At 39.5% G+C, this 27,197-nt stretch overlaps 1 protein-coding gene across 2 annotated transcripts; it reads left to right on the top strand.

The window, feature by feature from the left end:
- Positions 1-38: 38 nt before the first annotated feature.
- Positions 39-26,399, top strand: SDAD1 (SDA1 domain containing 1). 2 transcript variants are annotated; one of them, XM_032400561.1, is made up of 22 exons: positions 39-272; positions 2,245-2,349; positions 2,794-2,892; positions 5,723-5,833; positions 7,297-7,368; positions 7,452-7,552; positions 8,956-9,013; positions 9,622-9,696; positions 10,826-10,927; positions 11,478-11,547; positions 12,314-12,417; positions 14,373-14,430; positions 15,529-15,587; positions 16,573-16,649; positions 16,815-16,912; positions 17,015-17,091; positions 18,085-18,211; positions 19,854-19,948; positions 20,092-20,282; positions 20,392-20,476; positions 21,336-21,497; positions 26,047-26,399. In XM_032400561.1, exons 1-22 carry the CDS (start codon positions 183-185, stop codon positions 26,092-26,094), a joined length of 2,064 nt encoding a protein of 687 aa, XP_032256452.1. In that variant the 5' UTR covers positions 39-182; the 3' UTR covers positions 26,095-26,399. The 2 variants fall into 2 exon arrangements, with proteins under 2 accessions (XP_032256452.1, XP_032256453.1); XM_032400562.1 differs by lacking the exon at positions 39-272 and having other exon boundaries at positions 2,260-2,349; positions 2,721-2,892.
- Positions 26,400-27,197: the final 798 nt, after the last annotated feature.

The following is a 27,197-nucleotide window of genomic DNA, read 5'->3' as shown; positions in this document are numbered from 1 at the left end:
TTTTTTTTTTTTTTTTTTTTTTTTTTTTAAGAGCCAAGATGGTGCCGCCTGCCGAGAGTCCCATGTGCTGTTTCCGGTCATTCTCGGAAGCACGATTCCCACACCTAGCCGACACGGTTGGTGGTTGCCGGCGGTGTGGGGTTTCTTAAAACTGTTCCCTGCGGAGCCAGTCAGCAGCCAGCATGTCTAACAGAAACAATAACAAGCTGCCCAGCAACCTGCCGCAGTTACAGAATCTGATCAAGCGGGATCCGCCAGCCTACGTCGAGGAGGTGGGAGTGCGGCGTAGCGCCGCTAGAGGCCGGGGCGCGACTGGTTGAGACATAGGGGAAGGTGTGGAATGGAACTGGGGTCCTGGCTCGCCCCAAGTTCTCCGGTTAGGTTCAGGGAGCCCTCGGGAGGAGAGACGAGGTTGAGGAAGGGACATGCCTCTGGTTTCGTTCCCCGCCGCATGGAAATTTGCTGCCCGTTTGGATTTTCTAAACGTTTATCTTCCGACCTCATAGAGGTGGAGGGACAAATGCCCCCCCCAGCCTCCAACTTCCATGCAGATTTTTCAGCCTTTTGCTTTCAGAAACCCCTAAGTTGAATAAGTCGGTAACACTTGATGAGTCGTATGTTAGAATGCCTTCCATCGACGTCTGTTTCCGAGAGCCGGAAATGGACCTCCAGACATAAGATTCAAAGCCGGCAGTGGGGACAGTTAAGGAGCAGGAAAGGGTACCAATCTGGAGGGATGCCAGTTTTCTGGAAGTAGCACCGAGGAAGAAAGAGGACACTTCCTGAGCGGAAGAAAACGGGGCAGCAGTGTGTCAGGAGAGAAACAGTTTTCCAGAGTATCGGAATGGCTAGGGTACTTTAAAAAATATTATGGCCTGGCCCCGCCCAAGAGTTCTTAATTCCGCTGGTCTGGGGCTTAGAGGGGAATGAGGGATGACCTGGGAGTCCTGGACATTTGTCGTGACTGATGAACATAAGGGGCGTAATGATACCAGTTCTTAGGTTCTCAAGGCAGATAGTGGTGGCTGGGCCATGGATAGGAGGGGGAAAGAAGTGAGATAAGGATATTGCCAGGAGCACACGGAGTTCTGGGGCCCCCTCCTCACTCCTGTCAATGGTGGCGTGGAGTCAAAAGAGCAGGAACTTATCTGAAGCATGTAGGGGCTGTAGGTCTTTTTCTTGACTCCTGGTCTTGGAGAAAGCTGGAGGCCTAAGAGTTTTGTTGGGGGAAATCAAAAGTTATGTTTTTTTTATCATGCTAGGTTTAAGATGTCTTTTAGGTATCTAAACACATGTCAGGCAATTGGAGATAATGAATTTGGGGTGAACTGGCCCCGTTAGGGCTGCTAATACAAAGAAATACTCATTCTTAGGGTGCCTGGGTGGCTCAGTTAAGCAACTGACTTGATTTTGGCTCAGGTCATGACCTCAGGGTCCTGGGATGGAGCCCAGTCATGGGCTCCCCTCTCAGCAGGGAGTCTGCCTGAGGATTCTCTCCCTCTGCCCCTCCCCCCCACTCATGAGCGCGTGCACGGACGCACGCGCTGTCTCTTTCTAAAAATAAATAAATCTTTAAAAAAAAGAAATACTCATTCTCATAGTGTCTCTCTCATACACACACAATTTAAAGTTATGGTCTAGGGCTGGAGAGTAGATGTAGGGCATGGAACTGAGGCCTGGTGAGTTCCAACATTAGACTGTTGGGTGGTTGTTAGAATTAAATATAATTAAATGAGATAATGTACATAATGACTTTGGTATACAGCAAGTGCTGAATAAGTGGAAGCTATTATCATTATTTCTGTGTATTGCTTTTGGCTGTTGACACATCCTATCTAGAACTCCAGGATAAAATCTTAATCATTATTTAAAGGAAGAGGGGAATTTTGACTGGAGAGTTTTACATAGTTGCGACATAATTTCCTTTTTCTGACCTATATTTTTCTGCTGCTATGACTGCTCTATATATTGAATCTGAGTTTTTGACGCTTGCTTTAATGTGCTTTACACCACATCACCTACATTTCTAATGATAAAGGAAAGGGTCTTTAGATTACCTATGATGTGCTCACATTTTTCAAAACTTATTTTGAAGAATGCAGGTAAGGAAAAGATATTTCTACACACTTTTACCATATCTGTTTGTCCGTGCCACTATCAGAGATGTCTACTAAGTAATTTCTCATTCTTTACTGAGAAAGTCATATAATAGAAGGTGACAACTTAAATTTTATTTTCCTACAGTTTCTACAGCAGTATAATCACTACAAATCCAATGTGGAGATTTTCAAATTACAACCAAACAAACCTAGCAAAGAACTGGCAGAGCTGGTGATGTTTATGGCACAGGTAAGATGATTTCTGAGTAAAACAAAGACCAGTTGTTTTATACAGTTTGCAGAATATTTTTCTAGTACTATCCAACCTTATTCCATTCAAGAATGGAAACTTTTTAAGCTTCCTTTTTTGCAAATTTTATTTTCTCCCTAAGCTGAATTAGAAGATTTTGCTGGAGTATTGCGCAGAACCCACCAAAGCAAAACTTTCAGGCTGTTTGGTTTTTTATCAAATTCATAAGAGCAGATTCTAACTCATGTCACACATATTTCACTAAGGTTAGAAGAAATATGAAAGAGGTCAGAAAAATAGCATGTAGAATAAAAAGAAATGATTTGAAACCATCTACTTCTATGAAACAGCCTTTTACTCTCCTTTTGCAGAGCATCATAAATATGTGCATATGAATTATAGGAGAGAAAGAGAAACTTCAGAAGAACCTTTGCTTTGTTACAGATTGGTCACTGCTATCCAGAACATTTAAGTAATTTTCCTCAAGAGCTGAAAGATCTTCTCTCCTACAATCACACTGTCTTGGATCCAGATCTTCGAATGGTAGGTCCAGTATTTGGATTGATATATTGTGCTGTGTTTATGTGTGCAAATAATATGTGTTTAAATGAGAACAGCCTCAGCTAAACGTCTTCTTAAAATGTAAATCAGAATGTGTCACCTGTTCCTTAAAATCTTTCTGTGGCTCCTCATTTATACTTAGAGTAAAACTCTACAATACTTACATGGCCTGTAAGTCCCTACGTGATCTGCTTTCCAATGTTTTGGGTTTTTTGCGGGGGGGACAGTTGTTTTTTTTTGTTTTTGTTTTTTTTTTAATTTTTTTTTTTTTTTTTTTTTTAAGATTTTATTTATTTATTTGACAGAGAGAGACACAGCGCGAGAGAGAGCACAAGCAGGGGGAGTGGGAAAGGGAGAAGCAGGCTTCCCACGGAGCAGGGAGCCTGATGCGGGGCTCGATCCCAGGACCCTGGGATCATGACCTGAGCCGAAGGCAGACGCTTAACGACTGAGCCACCCAGGCGCCCCTGTTTTTTTTTTTTAAGATTTTATTTTTAAGTAACCTTTACACCCAATGTGGGGTCCAAACTCACAACCCTGAGATCAAGAGTTGCATGCTCCTGTGAAGTGTGCAAGACTGTTGAATCACAGATCTGTACCTCTGAAGCAAATAATACATTATATGTTAAAAAAAAAAAAAAAAGAAGAAGAAGATAGCAGGAGGGGAAGAATGAAGGGGGGGAAATTGGAGGGGGAGACGAACCATGAGAGACTATGGACTCTGAAAAACAAACTGAGGGTTCTAGAGGGGAGGAGTGGGAGGATGGGTTAGCCTGGTGATGGGTATTAAAGAGGGCATGTTCTGCATGGAGCACTGGGTGTTATATGCAAACAATGAATCATGGAACACTACATCAAAAACTAATGATGTACTGTACTAACTGTGACTAACATCATAAAAAAAAATACGAAAAAGAGTTGCATGCTCTACTGACTAAGCCAGCCAGGCGCCCCCACCAGTACTTTTGACCTCATCTCCTTTTCTGCTACATCCCCCTCTCTCTCTGATCTTTCTGTTCTTCTAGCATGCTAACCCTGCCAGGATGCTCTTCTAAATACATGATTTCTTCTAGTCTTTCAAATCTCTCTTTTTTTTTTTTAAGATTTTTTTTTAATTTATTTGTCAGAGAGAGAGAGTACAAGCAGGGGGAGCAGCAGAGGCAGAGGGAGAAGCAGACTCCTTGCCGAGCACGGATCCCGATGGCGGACTCGATCCCAGGACCCTGGGATCATGACCTGAGCTGAAGGCAGACGCTTAACTGACTGAGCCACCCAGGCATCCCTAGTCATTCAAATCTCTTATGCATTAAGAACCCTAATTATAATTTACAGTTTTTACAATGCTTTATTTATTCCTTTATTTTTAAATTTTAAGAGTTGGAGTAAAATTCAGTTCAAATTGGGCAGTGCCAAACCAGAATTGATTAGGAACACTCCTGTAATGCTTAATTTAATAAATTTATTCGTTAACTGGCCAGTTTGAGCATTTAAATATTGTCACTTTAGTGGTTGATGTTCGGTCCTGGCTGAGAGCCCCTTTACCAGCCTCGTGCTCCCATTTCCCTCACCTGTGGTGAATGTTGGCTGTTATTGGCCCCCAGCTATCCTTTTTCCAGTGCCTTGTCTCCAGCTAGATGACAGCCCTAGCACGTGGGAGGTCGCCCTCTCAGCCTACAGGTGGTACCTGACTAAACCAGAGGTACAAAAGCCCAGCCTCTTCCCTCGGTGTAGGTCCAACTTCGTGTTGCAGTTTGTGCTCCAGGGCTTCTGTGTGACTGAACTAGACTCCAGGCAGACTCTTAATGGCTGAGCCGCCCAGGCGCGTCCGGCTTTTTATGTCCTTTGTATTCATTTCTTTTTTTAAGCATTATTCATCATTTTTTGTTCAAATTGTTATCACCTAGCCAGTGGGAGCTTTTCAGTCCTTTCGGCAAAGCCCCTGATATTTTTGAAAGCATCCTTATATTCTGGCAGAAATAATTCCAAAACCTTTTTTACTGCTTTTCCTGCCCCAAGACTTGGAATCAACTATTCTCCAAGGATTACTTGTTCCATTAATGGAGGACGGTAGTAGAAGCCAAACCTTGGGCGATAAGGCTACTCATGAAAGTTGGTGTAAGCAGAGTGCTACGAGTGCTGTTGGCTGATTCTTGGTACTAACAGTACTTCCAAGGAATGCCTTGTAAGGTCACAAATTCAGATCGATGATTCCAGTTTATTCTCTTCTTGTTACCCCACCTTTCTTATCTTTGTTCATTCATTGATCACTAGGGGTTTGTCGTATCTTTTTTTTTTTTTTTTTGAGACCGGGTCGGGGGGGCAGCGGGGCACAAGCAGGGAGGAGGATCAGAGGGAGAGGGAAAAGCAGACTCCCTGCTGAGCAGGGAGCTTGATTCAGTTGATTCGGGGCTCGATCCCAGGACCCTGAGATCATCACTTGAGCCGAAGGCAGATGCCTAACTGACTAAGCCACCCAGGGGCCCCGGGTTTGTTATATCTTGACATTCCTTCAACTCCATGTGTAAAGTAGCCCTCCCTCAGTCACTGTGTATCAATTATATTATCCTGTTTTACTTTCTTCATGACACATATTATTGAGATACACCTGTTTATGTGCTTCCTTGCTCCTCTATCCGCTCTCCTGCCCCACTCCCAGTGGCAGGTCCATGAGGGCAGAGACTGACTGTTCTGTTCTAATGCCCAGAATAGTGCCTAATTAGTAGAAGACAGCATGCTCTTTTGGGGTGTACATTCTCCCTTTTCTCATCTTAATTTCATCATTATCATGTAGTATATTTTCTTCCTTCCTTAGACATTTTGCAAAGCTTTGATCTTGCTGAGAAATAAGAATCTCATCAACCCATCAAGTTTGCTAGAACTCTTCTTTGAACTTCTGCGTTGCCATGATAAGCTTCTGCGAAAGGTAAAGAGCAAAATTGCTTTCCCCCCCTTATATTTCATTTTTCCTTGCAGTGATGTTAAACTTGTAGATTGAATTCTTGATACTTCGCGTTATTGGATACGGTTAAGAATAATTTTAATAGGAAGAAAATCAACGTTTGTGTGCATACAATATGGTGCTAATAGATAACATTTATTGAGTACTTACTTTTTGCCAGGTACCATTTAGAGCTTCTTACATATTTATTTGTTTACTCACAAAATGAGATTGGGTTTATTATTACCATTATTTTACAAATGAAAAGGCTGAGGCACAAAGAGGTAGAGTAAGATGCCCAGAATCATGGGCCATGTTAGTGGGGAGGCAGGAATATAAACCCAGGCAGGCAGTATGGCTCCAGAACCCATGCCTTTTTCAACTGTACTATACTGACGAGCTAAATCAGAGCATGGACTGGACACTCCTAGCTATAACAGCCCCCACCCTATCTCCCAAAACACTTTTTTTGTTATTAATATTTCCCTGTGACTTTGTGTTTGCTTGTATAAGTAAGACCAGAGCTGAAGATTTGTGAAAGAAATTTAAGAAAGAAAAATTTAAGTTTACATTTATTAACTTCAAAATTTTTTTTTCTGAGTGTTAAGAGACTGCCACCGTTTGATTTTAGCAATTGTACTTCTTGGTCTAATTGTGAGATAAAAGTTGTCTATGGGAGTATATTTTGGGCACCATGGTAGTTAGGGGCCAAGTAAATGGAGCAATTTTCCTTTTTAAAAATAACTTTATTGTGATATAATTCACATACAATTCATCTTTTGAAAGTGTACAGTTCAGTGGTTTTTAGTATATTCACAGGGTTTGCAACCATCACTACAAACAATTTTGGAGCATTTTTATCCCCCTCAAAAAGAAACCCCATTCCCATTAACATTCGCTCCCCATTTCCCCATCTCGCTCAGGCCTAGGTAACCACCAATCTACTTTTGGTCTCTATAGATTTGCCTTGCCGGGTATTTCATATAAATGGAATCACCCAACACGCGTAGTAGTTGTGTCTGGCTTCTTTCACTTAGCATACTGCTTTCATAGTTCATCTATGTTGTTGAATGTCTCAGTACTTCATTCCTTTTTGTTGCCAAGTAATATTCCGTTGTATGGGTATACCACCTTTTGTTTGTCTTTTCATCAATGGACAGTTAGGTTGTTTCCACTTTTTGGCTATTATGGATAATGCTGCTGTGAATATTTATGTGGAAATATGTTCTCATTTTTCTTGGAATTGTTGGGTTATATGGTAACTCCTTGTTTAACCTTTTTAGGACAACTTTCCTTTTGCATTTTAGCTGCTGCTTTTTGTTTTGTTTATGGTGTCTTATACAATGAAAAGTACGTAAAATTAAACTCTCCCATGCATTTGTACTTTTCTCCAAACTGAGCAAAGTTAGAAATGTTAGTTAATATATGTTTTTGTTTCCTTTCCTTAGACTTTATACACACATATTGTCACTGATATCAAGAATATAAATGCAAAACACAAGAACAATAAAGTGAATATAGTAAGTACCCTTTTGTTTCTCATGTTTGCATTATGTACCAGCAGTGTATTATATTAAGTCTTCTTTCTTTTCTTTTTCTTAAGGTGTTGCAGAATTTCATGTACACCATGTTAAGAGACAGCAATGCAACTGCAGCCAAGATATCTTTGGATGTGATGATTGAACTCTACAGAAGAAACATCTGGTATGTATTTGTCTCTTGAGAAGGAGACTCTCATTTATAATTACTACAGAGTACATACACAAATATTTTTCTTGATCTTGAGCTCTTAAATATACCGCTGTCATAGATTAAGTTGGAAATTTTTAGAAATAGCAATCCAAATAACTAATAACATTGGCAACCGTTTCTTGAGCCACCTACACCTCATATTATTTCTTTCAACCTTTAAAACAACATAATGCAGCTTATCTGGAATTATCCCCATTTTATAGGTAACAAAACTAAAGTTCATGGAGTGTAAGCTTAGTAGCTAGTCAAGGGCAGAGCTGAAATTCAAACCCAGATGTCAGACTCTGAAATCTGTGCTCTTCCTGCTCTGTCACTCTGAGGATTTCCAAGTCAGTTTATCCCATGTATATAAAGTATCAGGCTCTGTAAACTTTGGTTTGTTGGTACATTGTTCCCAATTCATGTCTTTTTTCGCTATAAAAGTAATATTCATTGCAACAAAAAATCAGGAGCTAGAAAGGTTGTTTAAAATTTTTTTGATAGTTTCACCACCCAGAGGTGATCCACTGTTAATAGTTTATGATATTTTCTCCTGTTTTTTCTTTAACGTGAATTTTTTTAAGATTTATTCATTTTTTGGGGCACCTGGGTGGCTCAGTCGTTAAGTGTCTGCCTTTGGCTCAGGTCATGGTCCCAGGGTCCTGGGATCGAGCCCCGCATCGGGCTCTCTCCTCCGCGGGAAGCCTGCTTCTCCCTCTCCCATTCCCCCTGCTTGTGTTCCCTCTCTCGCTGTGTCTCTCTCTGTCAAATAAATGAATAAAATCTTTAAAAAAAAAAAAGATTTATTCATTTTTTATATATAGAGAGAGAGAGCGTGTGCACACACAGCAGGGGAAGGGGCAGAGGGAGAGGGAGAGAAATCCTCAAGCAGACTCCCGCTTAGTGCGAAGCTCCACTCAGGGCTAGATCCCAGGACCCTGAGATCATGACCTGAGCTGAAATAAGAGCTAGCTACTTAGCCAACTGAGCCACCCAGATGCCCCCTTTAACATGAATTTTTAAATATGGTTGGAATTTTGCAGTACTATTAAATTTTTATTCATTTTGTTTCTCTTGAGTATGTTCCTGTGTCATTAAAAATTCTTCAAAAAAATCCATATTAAATGGCTGCATAATTTTCTGACATAAGACTGGGCTAAAGTTTAATTAAATGTTCACTGGGGTTGACAATTTAGCAATCCATGATTTTTTTTTTCGTTTGGCAACCCATGATTATTTATTGCAACCCACAACTTTTTAAACTATGGAGTCTAACCTGTCAGAAATATATATTGTTTATTTTGTGCCATTGTCAATGCTATGAAATGCAAGAGAATGAAGATTTACTTTGAAAACACTCATTTGTCTTACTCCAGGAATGATGCCAAAACTGTCAATGTGATCACAACTGCATGTTTCTCTAAGGTCACCAAGGTGAGTGTCTGTAGGGCTGTGTGGAGGCACTGTGAGTACCGAGGAGATGGGCATGTGAGGAAGAGGTGCTGTATGGGCGTGCAGTTCATGTTTAGTAGTGCTCTCTTTGTGTTTAGGCTGCTTCCCTGGTTCATCTGTGCTTTAGAGGAGGCAAACAAAGTTACGAGTTTTTTAAATGCTTTGTAGTAAATGATAGCCTTAGTGTTTGTTTTCCCCTGTAATTCTTGACTCTTCTTTTATTGGGCCCAAGCACAGCTGAAAGAAATTTAAGAACATGTCTGACTTTCTGTTAGAAAGTCAAAGACAAAAATGTCACTTTCTGGGGCAGAGGCAGGGATATAGAAATTCCTGGTAGTCTGCTTAAAAGATAACTATGTAGAACCTGGCTGTTTTAATCTAAAGATAATTTTTTAAAATTATATATACTTTTAGGACAAACAGTGGTGTAACAACATTATGTTTTGATTGAGAAAAATGGACCCAAATCCCATCAGTCTGATCTTGTTCCTTCAGATCCTAGTTCTGTGCATGAATAATGCGTAAACAAAAGTATTTATTCTTTGTTATAAGCTGGAGTGAGTAATTGACTTGTTCTGATTGGTCTTTAGATATTAGTTGCTGCTTTGACATTTTTCCTTGGGAAAGATGAAGAGGAGAAACAGGACAGCGACTCAGAATCTGAGGTTATATGTTCAACCATAGATGCTTCTGAACTTTACAGTAGTCTGTCAGATTTCTTTATTGCTCTCAGTACAGATTGTAAAATGCATGACTGCTCAAGTTAGAAAGACACTTACATGTTATCTTTATCCTTTATTGTGTTCTGCATGCTGAGATTTTATTCTATTTAGAATTTGTCACTTATGTTCACTAAGATTGGTTTTAAAGGACTAATAAAAGTTAAATTCATTTAGCCTTGTTCTTAGTTCTAAAGCTATGCCTTGAACTCATTATATAAACTTAGAGTGAAAATTGCCGCCAGTATATTTTTTGAGACGATGTCAATATCATAGAGTGTTTAGGGAAGGAGAGGAAGAATATTGTGACCTCTTTTAAAAAGGCTAAATGAAGATTTATGATGTCATGAAATTTTCTTTATTAAAAAATACTTTTTAGTAAAATCAAAAAAATTCTAAGAAAAAATATTCTTTCTCATATTAGCATTGTGGTAACAAGAATATAAGAATAATAAGATCTTTTAATTCATTTTGTTATTAAATAATGTGTGAATAATATATTCTTATTATAAAAAAATTACAGGTACTATAGATAAAAGTTCTTGATCCTGTCTTATTTCTACTTCCCTGTTCCATCTTCACAGATAACCATTTGCTTTCCCATGTGTTTATGTGTGGATGTGTATATGTTATGCGTATATTAGATCTTTGAAATATATATAAATGATATGTATATTATTTTGCAACCTGCTTTCTTTGTGTTGTATATATGGATATACCAATGCATTTAGTACATACAGATCTACCTCATTCTTTTAACCTCCACATATTTCAGAATGTGAATGTATTATAGCTTAATCATTTTCCTAGTGATAGTGTTTCCAGTTTCTTTTTTCAAATAAAAACAACGTTGTATTTTATACTTTGATAAAAATTAAAAGCAAAATATAAAAACAAAAATCAGTGCTCCAGGTATGTACCTGTTTGTACACATAGGCAAATATTTTTTATTGAATTTTAAGTCATGCTCCTTTTTGATAGCGGTTGCAGAGTACAAATGCAAAGAAGACTTTGAAAGCCTTACTGTTTGCTTCTATGCAGATTTTCCTTGTTTACAAAGTAGTTTCTTCTTCAGGATGAAGGACCAACAGCAAGAGATCTTCTAGTGCAATATGCCACAGGGAAGAAAAGTTCCAAACACAAGAAGAGGTTGGAAAAGGCTATGAAAGTGCTCAAGGTGAGACTTGTACCTGGCAAATGAGGTAGGAATCATTAGACTATAGAATATGGGGTTTTTAGGAAACGCTTTTAAGTATTTGAAATAAAGAATTGGCATTTTTTGGGAAACTTAGAAATGTGTGATGAATTTTTAAGTACTGGTTTTTTAGATGACAAAATGTTTTCAGCTCTAGCAAAATCTGTGACTTGATTAAATTTGATTAAACTCACTTTTCACTTGTTCTGATCAAGATGGCTCATACTAGGGTATTTTTGCTAGATTTATCTTCTCAGAAGAGTGTACCAATGAAATACATTTTATATTTTATAATGGTTAGTCTGAAAACTCATTAATTTGGCCCTTCTGTGTCTTTTAATGTTTATATTTCTAAATTCTTTGAAGTCTCACAGGTGCTATTTGCTGGAACATTCCCAAGGTTTAATGTAAAAAGACAAAAACCACCTTTAGTTCTAGTTGAAAGAAAGGCTTTTGAAACAAATTTGTTACAGGTTTCTCTCCCACAATAGTGTGGTGTAATGTAAATGATTTTCCTCTCGTTTTATTTCAGAAACAAAAAAAGAAGAAAAAACCAGAGGTCTTTAACTTTTCAGCTATTCATTTGATTCATGATCCCCAAGGTATTATAATTATAACTTCCCAGGTTCCTTTTTGGCCTTACCTCTGCCTGTTACCAGGGAATGTAAGATCCCTGGCACTTAATAGACAATCAGTAATTGTTGTTACTAGTTGGTTGTAGCCTGGGGAATTATGTTCTAAAGTTGTAATTCCCAGTCCACAGCAAAATAAGAAAAATGTGGAAGAGTTCTTTACTTTATGTCATTAACAAACAGTAGTGGTAGGACATTGTGCTTGACTAAATGAAAAATTGATAATCTTTTGTCGGTGCAGATTCTGATTTAGTAGGTCTAGGGTGGGGCCCGAGATTCTATATTTCTAACAAGCTACCAGGTGGACCAGCTGCTGGTGGTCTGTGGACCATACTTTGGAAAGCAAGGTTCCAAGAACTGTTAAGTGGAGCTCCTATCAAACAGTCAGTCATAAAAATCTTGGGGATCCGGGGTGCCTGGGTGGCTCAGTTGGTTAAGCATCTGCCTTCGGCTCAGGTCATGATCCCAGGGTCCTGGGATCGAGTCCCACTTTGGGCTCTCTGCTCAGCTTCTCCATCTCCCCCCCCCCCCCCCGCCATTCTCCCTCTCTCTCATAAATAAATAAATAAAATCTTTAAAAAAATAAATAAAAATCTTGGGGATCCTTAACCAGCAGAGATTTCAGGTACAGCTGTACCACAGTCACTGATCTAACAACTGCCTTTCTCTACACCTGTTAGATAGTGGTGTACAGACCATGGACTCACAGTGTACTTCTCTGATCTTCTCTTTTCAGATTTTGCAGAAAAACTACTAAAGCAGCTAGAGAGCTCTACAGAGAGGTTTGAGGTGAAAATGATGCTCATGAACCTCATCTCCAGATTGGTGGGAATTCACGAGGTTTGAATTACATTATGTTTCTCATTTCGGTGAATATTAGAAATAGAATTATTCTTGGTAAAAGGAAAGCCACTAAGGTAGAACAGTGGCTTAATTTTATCCCTCAAAACCCATTTAAACCCATACAATTTATAGAAGAATAAAATCTTTCACTCCCAAAACAGCAATTTTTATCACTTTGTTTTCTTATCAGTAAGTATGGATGTTAAATTATACATATATTGAGTTTGTGTACAGACTATTTTGTGTTCTGTTTTTCTACTTTGTTTTACATATATGTTTTTCTGAGTCAACATAACCTGTGTATTTTTATTGACTATAACTACATTTTGCAGTTTGTTTATCCCTTTATAGCTTTCCTGGCTTCCAGACCACCCTGGTAGGAGATTGTCAGTGTTTGCAAACCTGAATTCTCTGGTCATTTATTTCATATTGAATTAAATTGTAGGAGCTCCTTGGTGGTATTTTATATACATATATATGTATATCTGTAAAGTGCGTACATATGGAAACTTAACACATACTAAATAGACTAACTACCGTTGTAGAAAATGAGATTTCCAAAAAGTTAGGCCATGAAGCAATGGCGTTGAGGTTGTTCCCTATCATTTCGCTCTTGAGACTTGCTGTTCTGTACATCATTGAATGTGTTGCTTACTTCGAAAAGTTTATTTTTTAAAGTTTTATTTATTTATTTTTATGTAATCACACCCAACACGGGGCTTGAACTCGTGACCCTGAGATCAAGAGTTGCACACTTTTCCAACTGAGCCAGCCAGGTGCCCCCTTCAAAAAGTTTATTTAAAGAAAAAAAGTAAAATAGTCTTGTTTACTGAAAATCTAGCAGTGTCAACAAATATTCAGTTAAAAATGAAAGTACGTGTGAATAATGAAAGCACTTGTTCCCTTTCTCTAAGAAAAACTTAACATCTTAATGAATAAAATGCCTTTTCTCCACGGGCTGTAGTCCTACAGCAGGATTACCAGATGAATTTATGTTACATTTGCGCAGAAATTTCATGTCAGGCCCAAATTTGAGCTTGATAGGAAAGCAGAAGTGATGTGTAATTTAAGCGTGGTTTGATAGAAATGATACTAGAGTTTCATAACTGACTACAGTTGAGCATCCATCTTTGTACTGAACCTAAATCTTCCGTATTACTTGTCTGGTCCTGGTCCTGGTTTTGCTTTGTGGCTAAATAGAAAAAATTAATTTATTCTGACATGGTGAACTTTGAGAAAGACCAATCCATTTCCAAAGTTTCTCTCCTTGTGTAGTTAAAGATTACAGCTGCTTTGGTGAACATTTTGTCATGTATAGTAATGTCAAATCACTATGCTGGACACCTGAAACTAATATAATACTGTATGTCAACTACAATTTAAAAAAAAATACAGTTGCTTTAATAACTAGACCCTGTCACCTTTATTTAGGTAGACTCTAGAGTGCTCAGAGTAATGTCGAGCTAATACAGAGCTTCCTCCAGTGTGATTGGACTGGTATCCAGTAATAAAATGAGAACTGTGGGGGTTTTGGTGATTAAATTATACCAGATGTTATTCAGGTTTGAGTTACTATTTTATCCTTTGCTTTGGAGCCTTAATATCATTGCTATTCCTTCCTATAATCCTGTTTATCTTTGAAGACTTAAAAAAGTTCTGCAGCCACACCGATTTTAAAAGTAGAAGAATGTTACATTTTGGTTGCCTTTTTTTCCCCCTGGTTTATTCTGCATGTACTTTCTTCTTCCTTGACATAATGAGGATGGCAGCAGTATAGCCTCCTTTCCTTGGGTAATATAGCACACTGAATCATGAATGCTTGTTGAGAAAAAACAAAAGTAAAAGATGATCCCTAGTTAGGTGAGCCTGTGATAAAATTGTGTTAGGGAGAAATAAAACTCTATAGCTTCAGTTACATAAATATTAAAATCTGTGCATTCTTCTTTCCACAGCTTTTTCTCTTTAACTTCTATCCATTTGTGCAAAGGTTTCTGCAGCCCCACCAAAGAGGTAAGCTTCCCACTTGCCATGTTCCTTCGGTGACCTTGGGTTAGAATAACCACCCATGCCTTTTGTTCTGGAATTATTAAAGGCAAGAGTTAGGAGTAAAGTGTGTTCTGTTTCAGAAAAGGGGAGAGAAACCCTTATGTTTTCTTTCCCCCAGTCTGCCATGGGTTAAATGTTCTGCTTATCAACTTTAAGAAATAGTTATTTTTGGAAGAAAAAAGACTGGATTCTCAAAGCAAGTCTTTTTGTAGTACTGTAAACAGGTAGAAAGTTCTAAAAATGAAGTCTGACCTACTGTAACTGTAATAGATATCAGAATTTTATCTTACTGTTATCATTGTCTTCATGTGTATTCTTAGTTAAAAACAACATAAGAGCAGGAAAGAAGAGATGGTTGCTTTTGCCTTTGAACTTGAACCAAGATAGGAAGGAAGCCAGCATTTGTTGAACATCTAACATGAGCCAAGTGCTGTGCTGCTAAATGCTTTACTACATCATCTCATCAGATCTTCACTTCAGTCCTGGGAGGTGTAGAAGTAAAAAGACCAGGGTCACTTGGCAAATAAATGGCAAATTAGGATTCACCTCACTTCTTTCTTCTGCCAGAGGTCTTGTTCCTAATATACACTGCCCCTTTGAAGGGAGAGCATGTGTATATATTTGTTTGTAGTTATTCACTTACTTAGTGATTTCTAAGCTGGACACTGAGTTAGTCGCTAAGAATTCCACAGAGAACATAAAGAATGTCCTCACCTTCATAGAGCTTACATTCTGGAGGGAGATCCAGAGAGTGCTGTGTATACAGTGTCCAGGTGAAGATAAGTATTTTGAGGAAAAAGGAAGAATAAAGAACAAAGAGTGCTGGGGCAGGTTCCAGTTTAGGTTATGTCAGGAAAGACATTTGGAAAAGGCAGCAGCTGAGCAGGGACCTGAGGGAAGTGAGGGAGTGAGCCAGGGATCCGGGGGTTGGGTGTTCCAGCTGGAATAGTATGTAAGGTAGCAGTGGCATGTAAGGTGAGAACGTGCTTGCCATGTTTGCTATAGTCCTGAGAGATAGAACAGTAAGCTGACTATGATCTTTCTGATCTCTTACATTTTTAGAAGTAACAAAGATCCTTCTGTTTGCTGCCCAAGCATCTCATCACTTAGTACCCCCAGAGGTGAGAACTCTTAAACCTTACCTCTGTCTGCATAGCAGTGCCACTATTAAATATATCATGGTAGCTTTTCCCACAGGGATGACTGCCCCCTGCCCCCCTTTTCTTCAAAATGAGAAGAAGAGACACTAACTCTTTTTTTTTAATTTTTATTTTTTTAAAGATTTTATTTATTTGACAGAGAGCTCAAGTAGGCAGAGTGGTAGACAGAGGGAGAAGAAGAAGCAGGCTCCCTGCTGAGCAGGGAGCCCAATGCGGGGCTCGATCCCAGGACCCTGGGATCATGACCTGAGCCGAAGGCAGACGCTTAACGACTGAGCCACCCAGGCGCCCCAAGACACTAACTCTTAAGGAGATAGACACACACGTTTATAGAAACTGGAGGAAAAAAAAAAAATTACTGTAGAAAAGTAAAGTTTGTTTTAGATAAGTTGTTGAGAATTCTGACTTTAATTGCTAAATCTTTTGTCAGAGAAGACAAGAATATCAGTAAATTAAAAAAATATATCAGTAAATTTTTATAGTGATTATTTTTCAACGCTAATTCCTTTATTTGATTAAAATAGCATTGGAGGGGCACCTGGATGGCTCAGTTGGTTAAACGTCCAACTCTTGATCTCAGCTCAGGTCTTGATCTCAGGGTCATGAGTTCAAGCCCTGTGTTGGGCTCCATGCTGGGTGTAGAGCCTACTTAAAAATAAATAAAATAGAATAAAATCATTGGATGGTCCTGAGTCAAAGCAATTTTTTAAATCCATATTGAAAAATAATACTAAAAGAGAGCAAAATTTAATCTAAGGATAGCCAGGAAGACCGAAACCCGAAGTATTTTTATCGGTCTTCCTCAGTCTTGATTCCTTCCAACTCCCATGTTGAAGATGCAAGGCTGTTTTACTATGAATAGTCTATTGTCCCTTCATCCTCGCATGTTCGAGTAGGTAGAGGCATTTTATCAGCACTCATCTCTTTTCTTTTATTCCCAATTCAGATCATTCAATCAGTGCTCATGACTGTGGCCAACAATTTTGTCACCGACAAGAACTCTGGGGAGGTCATGACAGTAGGGTATGTAGAACATACCTGGAGGCAGTGGATATGTTTTTAAAGGACTATTGACCCTGGAAGTCCCCAATTTATATACCTTTTGATTTAGTCTTTTTAGGAAACCTCCCTGGATTGAACCATCTGAGATTGCTGTTTGGGCTTTTTAAATTCATTTTCCTTTTCTAGAATCAATGCTATAAAAGAGATAACAGCTCGATGTCCTCTAGCCATGACTGAAGAACTTCTCCAAGACCTGGCTCAGTATAAAACACACAGAGATAAGAGTAAGATGCATGTTATTCTCTGTAGATCAAAGAATATCAAGTGACTCTTTTCTCAATAGACTCTTTGCTCTGGAGTTCCTAATTAAAGATATTATTTTACAGATGTGATGATGTCTGCTAGAACTTTGATTCAGCTCTTCCGAACACTGAATCCTAAGATGTTGCAGAAGAAATTCCGGGTAGGTGAAACATGCATATGTTGATCCAAAGGTTACAGTCTCAGAAGGTGAGAATAACTTCCTACAGTATGAGTTTTGGTGTTTATGAAGCTTCCACTATGAGTATTGGCAATTTTATTCTCAGAATACAGTTGAATTGAATACCATTGCCTTAACTATTTTGTAGTTGGCACATGCTCTTTGATGCTGACTGAGTCTTATAGACCTGTCAGGCTGTTTCATCCTGAAAGCTTTTGACATCGTTAACAGATTGGAATTCCGGAGATCAGTCAGTAACTGATGCCAGTATCGAACAGGCTGTTCCCCAGCCAGATAGCACCTCTTTGGAATTGGGAAGGAAGAGAAATGTGTGTATGTAACAGAAAGAGGTGATGATTGCAAGACTTGAGAATTGGAACAGTTCTCTATTAACTACCAGTTTCCTGATCCAGATCAGAGGAGAGCAAAAAAATAGGCAGAATTCTGGCTGAGGGATTTACTTTGACCCAAGGCATAAGTGGATTGTTTTTGTCCTTTGATTACTTCCATTGTTCATGATTCTCTCTTCTACATTCATAATCTTAGAGAATCCTTTTTTTTTTTTTTCTGAGGCTTAAACTCACATATGAGGCTTGAACTCACAACCCTAAGATCAATACTGAGCTGAGATCAAGAGTGGGATGCTTAACTGATTGAGCTACCCAGGTGCCTCAAGACCTCATCCTTTTCATGAATAATGTAGTCTAAGAACCTTACTAAAAACAGTGTTGGGGGTTGGGGGAGGCGCCTGGGTGGCTCAGTTGGTTAAGCGTCCAACTCTTTATTTTGGCTCAGGTCGTGATCTCAGGGTCATGAGCCCGAGCCCTGTGTGGGGCTCCATGCTCAGCAAGGAGTCTGTTTGAGATTCTCTCCCTCTGCCTCTCCCCCCACTTGCACGAGCGCACACGCGCTCTCGCTCTCTCTCTCAAATAAGTAAATCTTTAAAACAAAACAAAACAGTGTTCTTTCCTTTAGGGTAAGCCTACAGAGGCCTCCATAGAAGCAAGAGTGCAAGAATATGGAGAATTAGATGCTAAAGATTACATTCCAGGAGCAGAAGTTCTAGAAGTTGAAAAAGAAGAGGATGCTGAAAACGATGAAGGTTCATTTTCATTTCACCATTTTTCAAGATAAAATCACTCCTATACTGTATTGACCTTGAAATCTTTATGCTGATTGAACATTCACTGGACAGGTATTTATTGAGCAAGGACTATGTGCCAAGCATTGTTACAGACATTGAGGATCAAAATGGGCATGGTTCCTGCTCTTAGGGAACTTGCAGTGTAGTGTAGATGTCATGTCCTCAGGACAGCTGCCCCTTATCAAGAGCATGCTGGCCACTTGGGAAAAAATAATAGTTTTTGCTCATTGTCGAGAAAAAATGATGAGGATTAGTCCTGAGCAATCTTCCAGGATACTCCTTGTTGAAGGAGAACACTTGTTGAACATTATTGAAGAATGCTTGAGAAAACTCCATTCTGATTTCCATGGTTAGCCTTTATTACCTTGATTGCTAGAGTCCTATCTCTTCATATTAATTAATTCATCATATCAGCAAAACTTCTTAAAGCATTACCTGTGAGCTAGCCACTGTCAATGTAAAGATGAATGATGGTGCCTGTCCTTGAAGATCTTTTATAAATAGCTCAGCAATAAAGTGTTACCAAGATCTATGATTGAAATGGGGCCTAAGGGCAGGAGAGAAGTCAGGTCTACCTCAGAGGTTCAAAAAAGGCCTCAAAGGGAGGCACCTGGGTGTCTTAGTGAGTTAAGCATCTGACTCTTGGTTTTAGCTCAGGTCATGATCTCAGGCTCCCCAATCAGTGGGGAGTCTCCTTGTTTCCCTCTCTGTCCCTCCACCTGCTCGAGTGCTTGCACTCTCTCAAATAAATCAATCAATCTTTAAAAAAAAAAAAAAAAAAGGCCTCAGAGAGATGTTGACCCATGAGCTGTATCTTGAATAATAAGCGAGGAATGGTAGAAGTGGAGATTTTCCAGGCAAACTATGAGCAAAGCCCTGAAGGATTTAAGAAACTATTACAATGTAGGATACAGGGTGGAACATAGCAAGATACCAGACTAGAGATAGAGTTGAGGCCTCAGTAGGAGTGGTTGTGTTTACGCCATACCAAAAAAGCTGAAACACTTTCTTATGGGGAACTGAAAAATTGCAAGTATCTGTGATTTCGAAAGCTTATTGTGGTGACTCCGTTAAGAACTAATGCCTCTTCGTTGAGGTATCTGCAAGGTTCTTTCACATCCAGAATCTTCAACTTCAGTTCTCTGAATGACTGTTTCTAACTAGTTTCTAAAAACATGTATAAATATGCTTACACAAGTTGTCAGACCCTCGCTGTGTGGCCAAGATAATGTCCAGGTGCTGTTTTGATGGACATGGTTTGGTGGAAAGAACATGGGCTCTAGAATCAGACATGATTTTTATGATTTCACCGTAGGCCACATTTTCTAGCAGTGTGGCTTGGGATAGGTATCTTAACTTACAGGGTCTCTTCCTCTTCTGTTGAGTCGTGAGAGTTAAAGAAAGTGATTATAAGGTTTAGCTCATGGTAGATACATGGTCGTGCGTATTTCCCATTGATGTGGTTTATTTAACAATAAATATTGCTCAAGTATTAGTCCGTAGAGCTCCATTGACTTTTACCTTACTTTTGCTTGATTTATTTCAACTTACCATGAGTACACAAAGTGACAGCACTAACAGTGTCTTGTTTTTCACACAGATGGGTGGGAAAGTACCAGTCTCAGTGAGGAGGCAGATGCCGATGGTGAGTGGGTTGATGTGCACCACTCTTCTGATGAAGAACAGCAAGAAATAGTAAGTCCTGAAATTTCCTTGTACAGGTGCATCACTCTGATGTTTATTAAGACCTAATTCATGCTGGGCCTTGTGGGGGGGACTAATAGTGTTAGCTTTCACTTGAGCTAGTAGCTCTTTAACCTCTGTTGTGTACTTTCAAGTCCAAGAAGCTCAACAGCATGCCCATGGAGGAGCGGAAAGCCAAAGCTGCAGCCATTAGCACGAGCCGAGTTTTAACTCAGGAAGACTTCCAGAAAATCCGCATGGCCCAAATGAGGAAAGAACTCGACGCTGCCCCAGGGAAAGCCCAAAAGAGGAAATATATTGAAATCGATAGTGATGAGGAGCCCAGGTAAAACAACACATATACCGGGGCTTCTTCAGTCAGCTCACGTGGTGATGAAAGTATTAGGGAAAGGACCTCCACCCTGGTTTCATATTATATTTGTTCTTTACCCCAGGGGTGAGTTACTTTCTCTTCGGGACATTGAACGCCTTCATAAGAAGCCAAAGTCTGACAAGGAGACAAGACTAGCAACGGCAATGGTAAGTGAGGCATACCATTCCCTGGTTCTTCAAACAGAAAGCAAATAAGATGAAAAATGAAATAAAATGAATAGCCACAGAATGGCAGTCTTTTATTTTGATGTTTTAAATAAAGGTATAATTACCATAGAATAAAATGCACAGATATTAGGTGTTCTGTTAGATGAGTTTTAACAACTAGATAGCCATGTAACCAACATCCAAAACAAGATGGAGAACACACAAAGGTACTAGCACCTGTTCTCGTATCTGGGAGGCTCAGTGCATTTATCCGAGCTCTTAGGAAAGCAGGGAAATGTTTACACTCATTAAAGAATAGCCTCTGGCAGGTGCTGTGGGCTGCATGTGATTGCACATCTCCAGCATTTCCAACCGCCTACCTTTTCAGCTTTATTTTCTACACCTTTATTTGTTTTAGGCATCATCCCATACTGGTTCCACAATACCCTGTGCATTCCATTTGTACTGAAACCTGTTTAGATAAGTTTAAAAATCCATGTTTGTTCTTCTCTACCTTCTCATATTCTATCTGTACTTCCTGAAATGCTCCAGCCTTCCCCTCCTTTCTCCCACCATGAGTGCCTTCATCCTGCCAAAAACAGCTCATCCATCTCCCTTTCTAGGAAGCTCCTCTGATCTGACTGGCTGAATTACGCTCTTTTCCTCCGCTGAGCTTCCCTTGCTCCATTACAATATATCATGGTCATTTCTCCCCTGGAGTGAGTTCCTGGGGAGCAAGGACTGAGTTCCATCCATCTTTTTGTCCTTGGCATCCAGTAGAGGATGGAATAGAGCCTGGCATAGAGGAGACACGTATGTGGATTAGATAACTCTTGAAGTGTTTTTGTGTGTGTGCTAGGCTGGAAAGACAGACCGAAAAGAATTTGTGAGGAAGAAAACCAAAATGAACCCATTTTCCAGTTCCACAAATAAAGAGAAGAAAAAACAGAAGAACTTTATGATGATGCGATATAGCCATAATGTCCGGGCAAAAAACAAGCGTTCCTTCCGAGAAAAGCAGGTGAGTTCAATGAAGCTGGATTGGTTTGAATACTGTTGTCATTTTAAGACTTCTTTACTCTTGAGACAGTTGTGCCTTTAGGACCTTGTGTTATGAGTGTCTTAGGATTAATGGGGAGTATTGGAGAGCATGGAGAGGTAGAAAGTGGTCAGGACATGTAAATCCTACACCTGACTTGGTTGAGATTCACCTGTGTGACCAAAGGGGCGTCCATTTTCTTCCTCTATAACGAAAGGAGTGTAAGCTAGATGGTCTGTAAGGTCATCCCTATACGAACATGCTCGACATTGCCATCTGTGAAATACAATATTTTGATCCTTCCTTATGTGCCCTTTTGCAAAGCTTTTATGTTTACAGGTTTTGAGGATTTCATTTTATCTGTTTATAGCCTTTGCTGTGTAGTCTGGTGCTGCTCAGTAGGCTTGCTTATTTTAGTAATTTATTATAATAAAACAAATTCATGTTCTCATATCTTTCTCTACGGGGAATGTACCAGAGTATTTCTAAATGTATTCTGAAGGATCACCAGGAAATCAAGTCAAGAGTAAATCAGTGTTCCTAAATTGCTAGCCAAGATAAGTCTGCCAGGCCGGAATGTTAACGGCCAGATTTCTAGGGCAGTGTTCCATCTATGGGGGCACCAAGGCAGCATTAACTGAGTTAAGTGCCATTTAAAACCTACCTGGGGCGCCTTGGTGGCTCAGTCGGTTAAGTATCTGCCTTTGGCCCAGGTCATGATCCTGGGGTCCTAGGATCGAGCCCCGTTTCGGGCTCCCTGCTCAGTAGAGAGTCTGCTTGTCCCTCTCCCTCTGCTGCTCCCCCTGCTTGTGCTCGCTCGCTTGCTCTCTCTCTCTCAAATACATAAATATTTAAAAAATAAAAAAATAAAACCTACCTATCTGCTTATTTCATTTTTCTGGTTCTAAACTATGTCCAACAACATTATGTAAATAATAAAGTGACAGCATTTTGAATAGAGGTTGTTAAAATTGAGGTGAAAAGAAAGGTGCCATTTCGGATTTTAAATATCTGAATTTTGGGATGCCAGATGGCTTTCAGTTAGGCATCTGACTCTGGATCTCAGGGTCGTGAGATCGAGCTCCATGCACTCAGCAGGGAGTCTACTTGGGATTCTCTCTCTTCCCTCTGCCCCTTCCTCCTGCTCTCACTCTCCCTAAGTAAATAAATGTTAATATATAAATATCTGAATTTTGCCAATTCAACTTAAATTCACAGTTGAATTGATTCATCTATTAGCTTATCCTTCAGCAGACCTTTATAAGATTGTACGGTTGAAGAATAGTAACCACTGAGTTGCACCATGGTTTGTTCCTTCCTTCATTATGAAGATTTTGTGACCTTGGATGTTCCCCCACTCCCTACTTCCTCTGTTGTTTTAGCGAAATTTTTTTGGCATGATTTGGAAGCCTTGCTTTGTTCCTGGCCAGCACCTCTTGAGTCATGAGATGAAAGAATTTTTTACTTAAAAGTAAGAGTTGAGTTCATTGGACATTGGACTTGTTGGTTCAAGAATGTCTTTTCCTTGTTTTCCAGTTTCCTTGCCATTTGGAACCTGAAATTAATCAGAATTTCTATTTATGTATCCTTGCCCTATATTTTCTTCAAGATCTCTCCATTATAAAACTTGACTCTAGGTTCCTAATTTTCTCTTAATTCTCTTCTTCACCCTAGACCAGCACTCCCCAATAGAAATTCAATACAAACCACATAAATAATTTTAAAATAAAAAAGTAAAAGAAAGAGGTGAAATTCATTTTAGTAATATATCTTATTTAACCTAATATATCCAAAATAGTATCATTTCAATATGTAATCAATATAAAAGTTATTAGAGATACCAGACCTTCTTTTTTTTTTTTTTTAAGATTTTATTTATTTATTTGACAGAGCACAAGTAGGCAGAGTGGCAGGCAGAGGGAGAGGGAGAAGCAGGCTCTCCGCTGAGCAGGGAGCCGGACATGGGGCTCGATCCCAGGACCCCAGGATCATGACCTGAGCCGAAGGCAGCCGCTTAACCGACTGAGCCACCCAGGCGCCCCGATACTGTACCTTCTTGTTTTAGAACTAATTGAAATCCAGTGTGTGTTTTACACTTGCGGCACATCTCAGTTTGGACTAGCCATTTTTCAAACATCCAAAAGCCACATGTAGCTACTGGATCGGGCAGTACAACTTCAGAGCATCCCCCAAACTGACCTGTGACCCTAAAATAGAAAAACCCATTTCAGTCTACCTTTTGTGTGTTTCTTTTGCTACTCACACATTATACTTCTGACATTTACGGTCACCCAGTGTGTGGAGGTTTTGTCCCTACACAAGCAATTTTCTGTAATACTGGCTGGGTGTCTACAATTCAATTCTGACATTGTTTTCTTGGAGATAGTGTCAGATCCCACAGGTTAAGGGCTCAGTCCCATGAGACTGCACCTGCCACCTTCCACAGCCCTCCTCCCCCAAAACACACACACACACACACACACACACACACACACACACACACTTCAGAAACCAGTCGCAAGCCCAGGTGATAACCTATGTTTCTGACCAGTGACCCTCTCCCTAGGTTTGATTAATTTGCTACAGCTGCTTATGGGACTCAGCGCAATGGTTACTTAAGGTTACCAGTTTATTAAAGGATGTGATAAAGGATACAGATGAACAGCCAGATGAAAAGATACATAGGGCAAGGTCTGGGAGGGTCCTGAATGCAGAAGCTTCTGTCCCTGTGGACAGAAGTGGGATTCATCACCCTCCCGGTGCGGATGTGTTCGCTAACCTGCAAGCTGTCAGAACCTCACACTAAGGAGGTTTTTTGAAGGCTTCATCACATAGGCATGATCAATTATTAATTCCATTACCAGCCTCTTTCCCCTCTCTGGAAAAGTGTGTGGGTTGGGGGTGAGGGCTGCCAAAAATTCCAAGGTCTTTCTTGGATCAGCCCCTCTCCAGGAGCCCACTTACTTGCCTCATTAGTACAAAAGATGCTCCTAGTGCTCTTATCACTTAGGAATTTACAAGGGTTTTGGGACCCCTGTGTCAGGGACCGGGCAGAGCCAAATATTAAAAGGAGATGCCCTCGTTCTGCATGGAGCACTGGGTGTTATGCACAAACAATAAATCATGGAACACTATATCTAAAACTAATGATGTAATGTATGGGGATTAACATAACAATAAAAAAATTTAAAAAAAAATAAAAAAAAAAAAAGGAGATGCCCTTATCACTTAGGAAATTACCAGTTTTAGGAGCTCTGTGCCAGGAACCAGGGCTAGAGACCAGTATATATTTTCTATTATCTCACACACCCGAAGCACCCTCTGGAAAAGGAGCATCACATTTTATACCCCTTCTACCTCTCAGTGGTATTTTATTGTCCTGAATAAAAGGGTCTTACATGGCTTAAAAGTGTACATGAGGTCTTACTGTACATTTTTAGAGTATACTCATAGGATATATAAGAAGGTGGGGCACCTGGGTGGCTCAGTCAGTTAAGCATCTGCCTTCGGCTCAGGTCATGATCCCAGGGCCCTGGGACAGAGCCCAGCATTGGGCTCCCTGCTCCTCGGGGAGCCTGCTTCTCCCTCTGCTTCTGCCTGCCATTCCCCCTGCTTGTGCACTCTCTTTCTCTGTTAAATAAATAAGTAAATCTTAATTTTTAAGAAAAGAATATATAAAAAGGTGAGACTAGAAAAGGAAGGTGAAGCTTATGGCAGAGAGAGGAGGATCTTGAAGTCAGGCCTTTAGAAAGGTATAAAGGAAGAGGAAGGAGAATATACAGGTTCCTTATGTTCAAACGGTGGCAGCTGAAGGGAGAAGGGAACTGAGATATGTGTGAGACTAGTGAGTAGTCTGTGCTTTATTACAAAGTTTAATGAGCAGAATGAAACTTATGTAACCTTGGGTTATAACATCATTATCTAACATAGTTCTTACCCTGTGCCTTGATGATTCTAGAGCTTTCCGTTTTTTAACTAACTTAATCAGTATACAACAATATGAGCAGGTACTGTGATTTTTTATTTTACAGATGAGAAAATAAGGCACAGATGAGTCTGAGAAATACCTCCTCAGCCATACAAATTAGGTTAAAATGAACTTGTTAATTTTTCTACCTTAATTGTCTATCCTTAGCTATCCTGCCCATCTACAAAGACATACCAAGACCCAGATATGAATAAAGGCAAGGAGTCAATAATTTAAAAATCATAAAATCCAAGAAATTTGAACATTTAGATACAGAGTCAGGCAATCCCACCCCCAAAAATTCTTTTAACAAAGCAAACAAATAAAAACACATATCTATATTGTTAAAATTCAAAAGCTAGGGATCTTAAAAAATTACGAGGAATCAAAGAATGGTGCTTGGGAATTCATGGAATAGTATCCATCACACACCGAAGACACACAATTATCTCAGGATGATTTGTTGATTTAGTGATTTCAGTCTGGTACACTGCCATATAACCAAATTAGTATAACGGGGTACCCAAGAGTTCCCATGTTTAAATATTTTTTCTTATGTTCCAGCTGGCACTACGAGATGCACTTTTGAAAAAGAGAAAAAGAATGAAGTAATCTCCAAGCAAATTTTCCATTCCAAGAAGAGTGCTAAATTTGTATCATTATTTTGAAAATTAATCAAAAATGTTTATTTACATTAAAAAGTCCTGAAGCGCTATATTGTGAAAAACATAGTAAACTTGGTAGCAATTTAGTGTTTTTGTTTTGGAGATGGGTAATGGTGGGAATGTTTGAAATGTAACCAGTAGTGGTGTTGTAAAATCATTTTCATTTAGCATTCATGCAAAAAAAAAAAAAAAATGTTGGGTGCCTACTAATTGTCACTGTAGATAATAAAAATGACTGAGCCATAACCCCTCACAGAAGGCATTCACAGCCTATTTGGGAAATAGGAGGGGGCAGATGTGTGTTGTATGTGTATTTATAGTGCAGTGTAAATAGTTCTCTAATAGAGATAGGTCTGTGCTTCTCTGGGGTCATAGAGACCTCTGCAGGGCATGGGCGTTAAACATTTTCTCTTAAAACAGGACAATGTTACAAGAGTAAGAGATTCTTACTTGTATATAGGCTTACCTGCTGAAAACAGGTCCCTGCTGTACAGATTTTCCGTAGCCAATTAGGTCTTTTAGTCCATCCAAAAAATGTATTTTTTTGAATGCCAGGTACAGGCTTTTTGGTTAAGACCTCGCTTTTTAAATTGCCTTAAGTATAAATAGTAATCTTGGAGTGTCTTTAGTTCGTCATTTGGGCCGCCATAGAGGAAAAAGAAATCAGATTGGTTTCCTCAGCCTGCCTTCATGCTGGGGTATTTTCAGACCACTGTTTGCTTTGTCTCAATAAAAGGTTCCTAATGTCACATAGGTACTGTTGTGTGTGTTGAGTGCTGTGTTGGTCTCCCTTCCCTAGGCATGTTTGAGTAGATCTCAGGGGACACAGAGCCATGGTCATCCTCTGTTTGCAAGTCATTGCATTTGGAAATAGTTTGGTGCCTTTGCCTCAGATTTCCTAGATCATACTGTGATAGATAAGAAAAGTGTTCTATGTTACTTTAGAGTAAAAGGCAATTTTCTGCCCACCCAGAATTAGGAAGTAGCTTCTAAAACTTCTCTTGTTCACTTTCTGTGTTCACTTTTGGTTTTATTTGAAACTTTGGGGCC

This window comes from Phoca vitulina, unplaced genomic scaffold (genome assembly GCF_004348235.1).
Source record: "Phoca vitulina isolate PV1807 unplaced genomic scaffold, GSC_HSeal_1.0 scaffold3, whole genome shotgun sequence".
Taxonomy (NCBI): Eukaryota; Metazoa; Chordata; class Mammalia; order Carnivora; family Phocidae; genus Phoca; species Phoca vitulina.
This window is presented reverse-complemented; position numbering and strand designations above follow the sequence as displayed.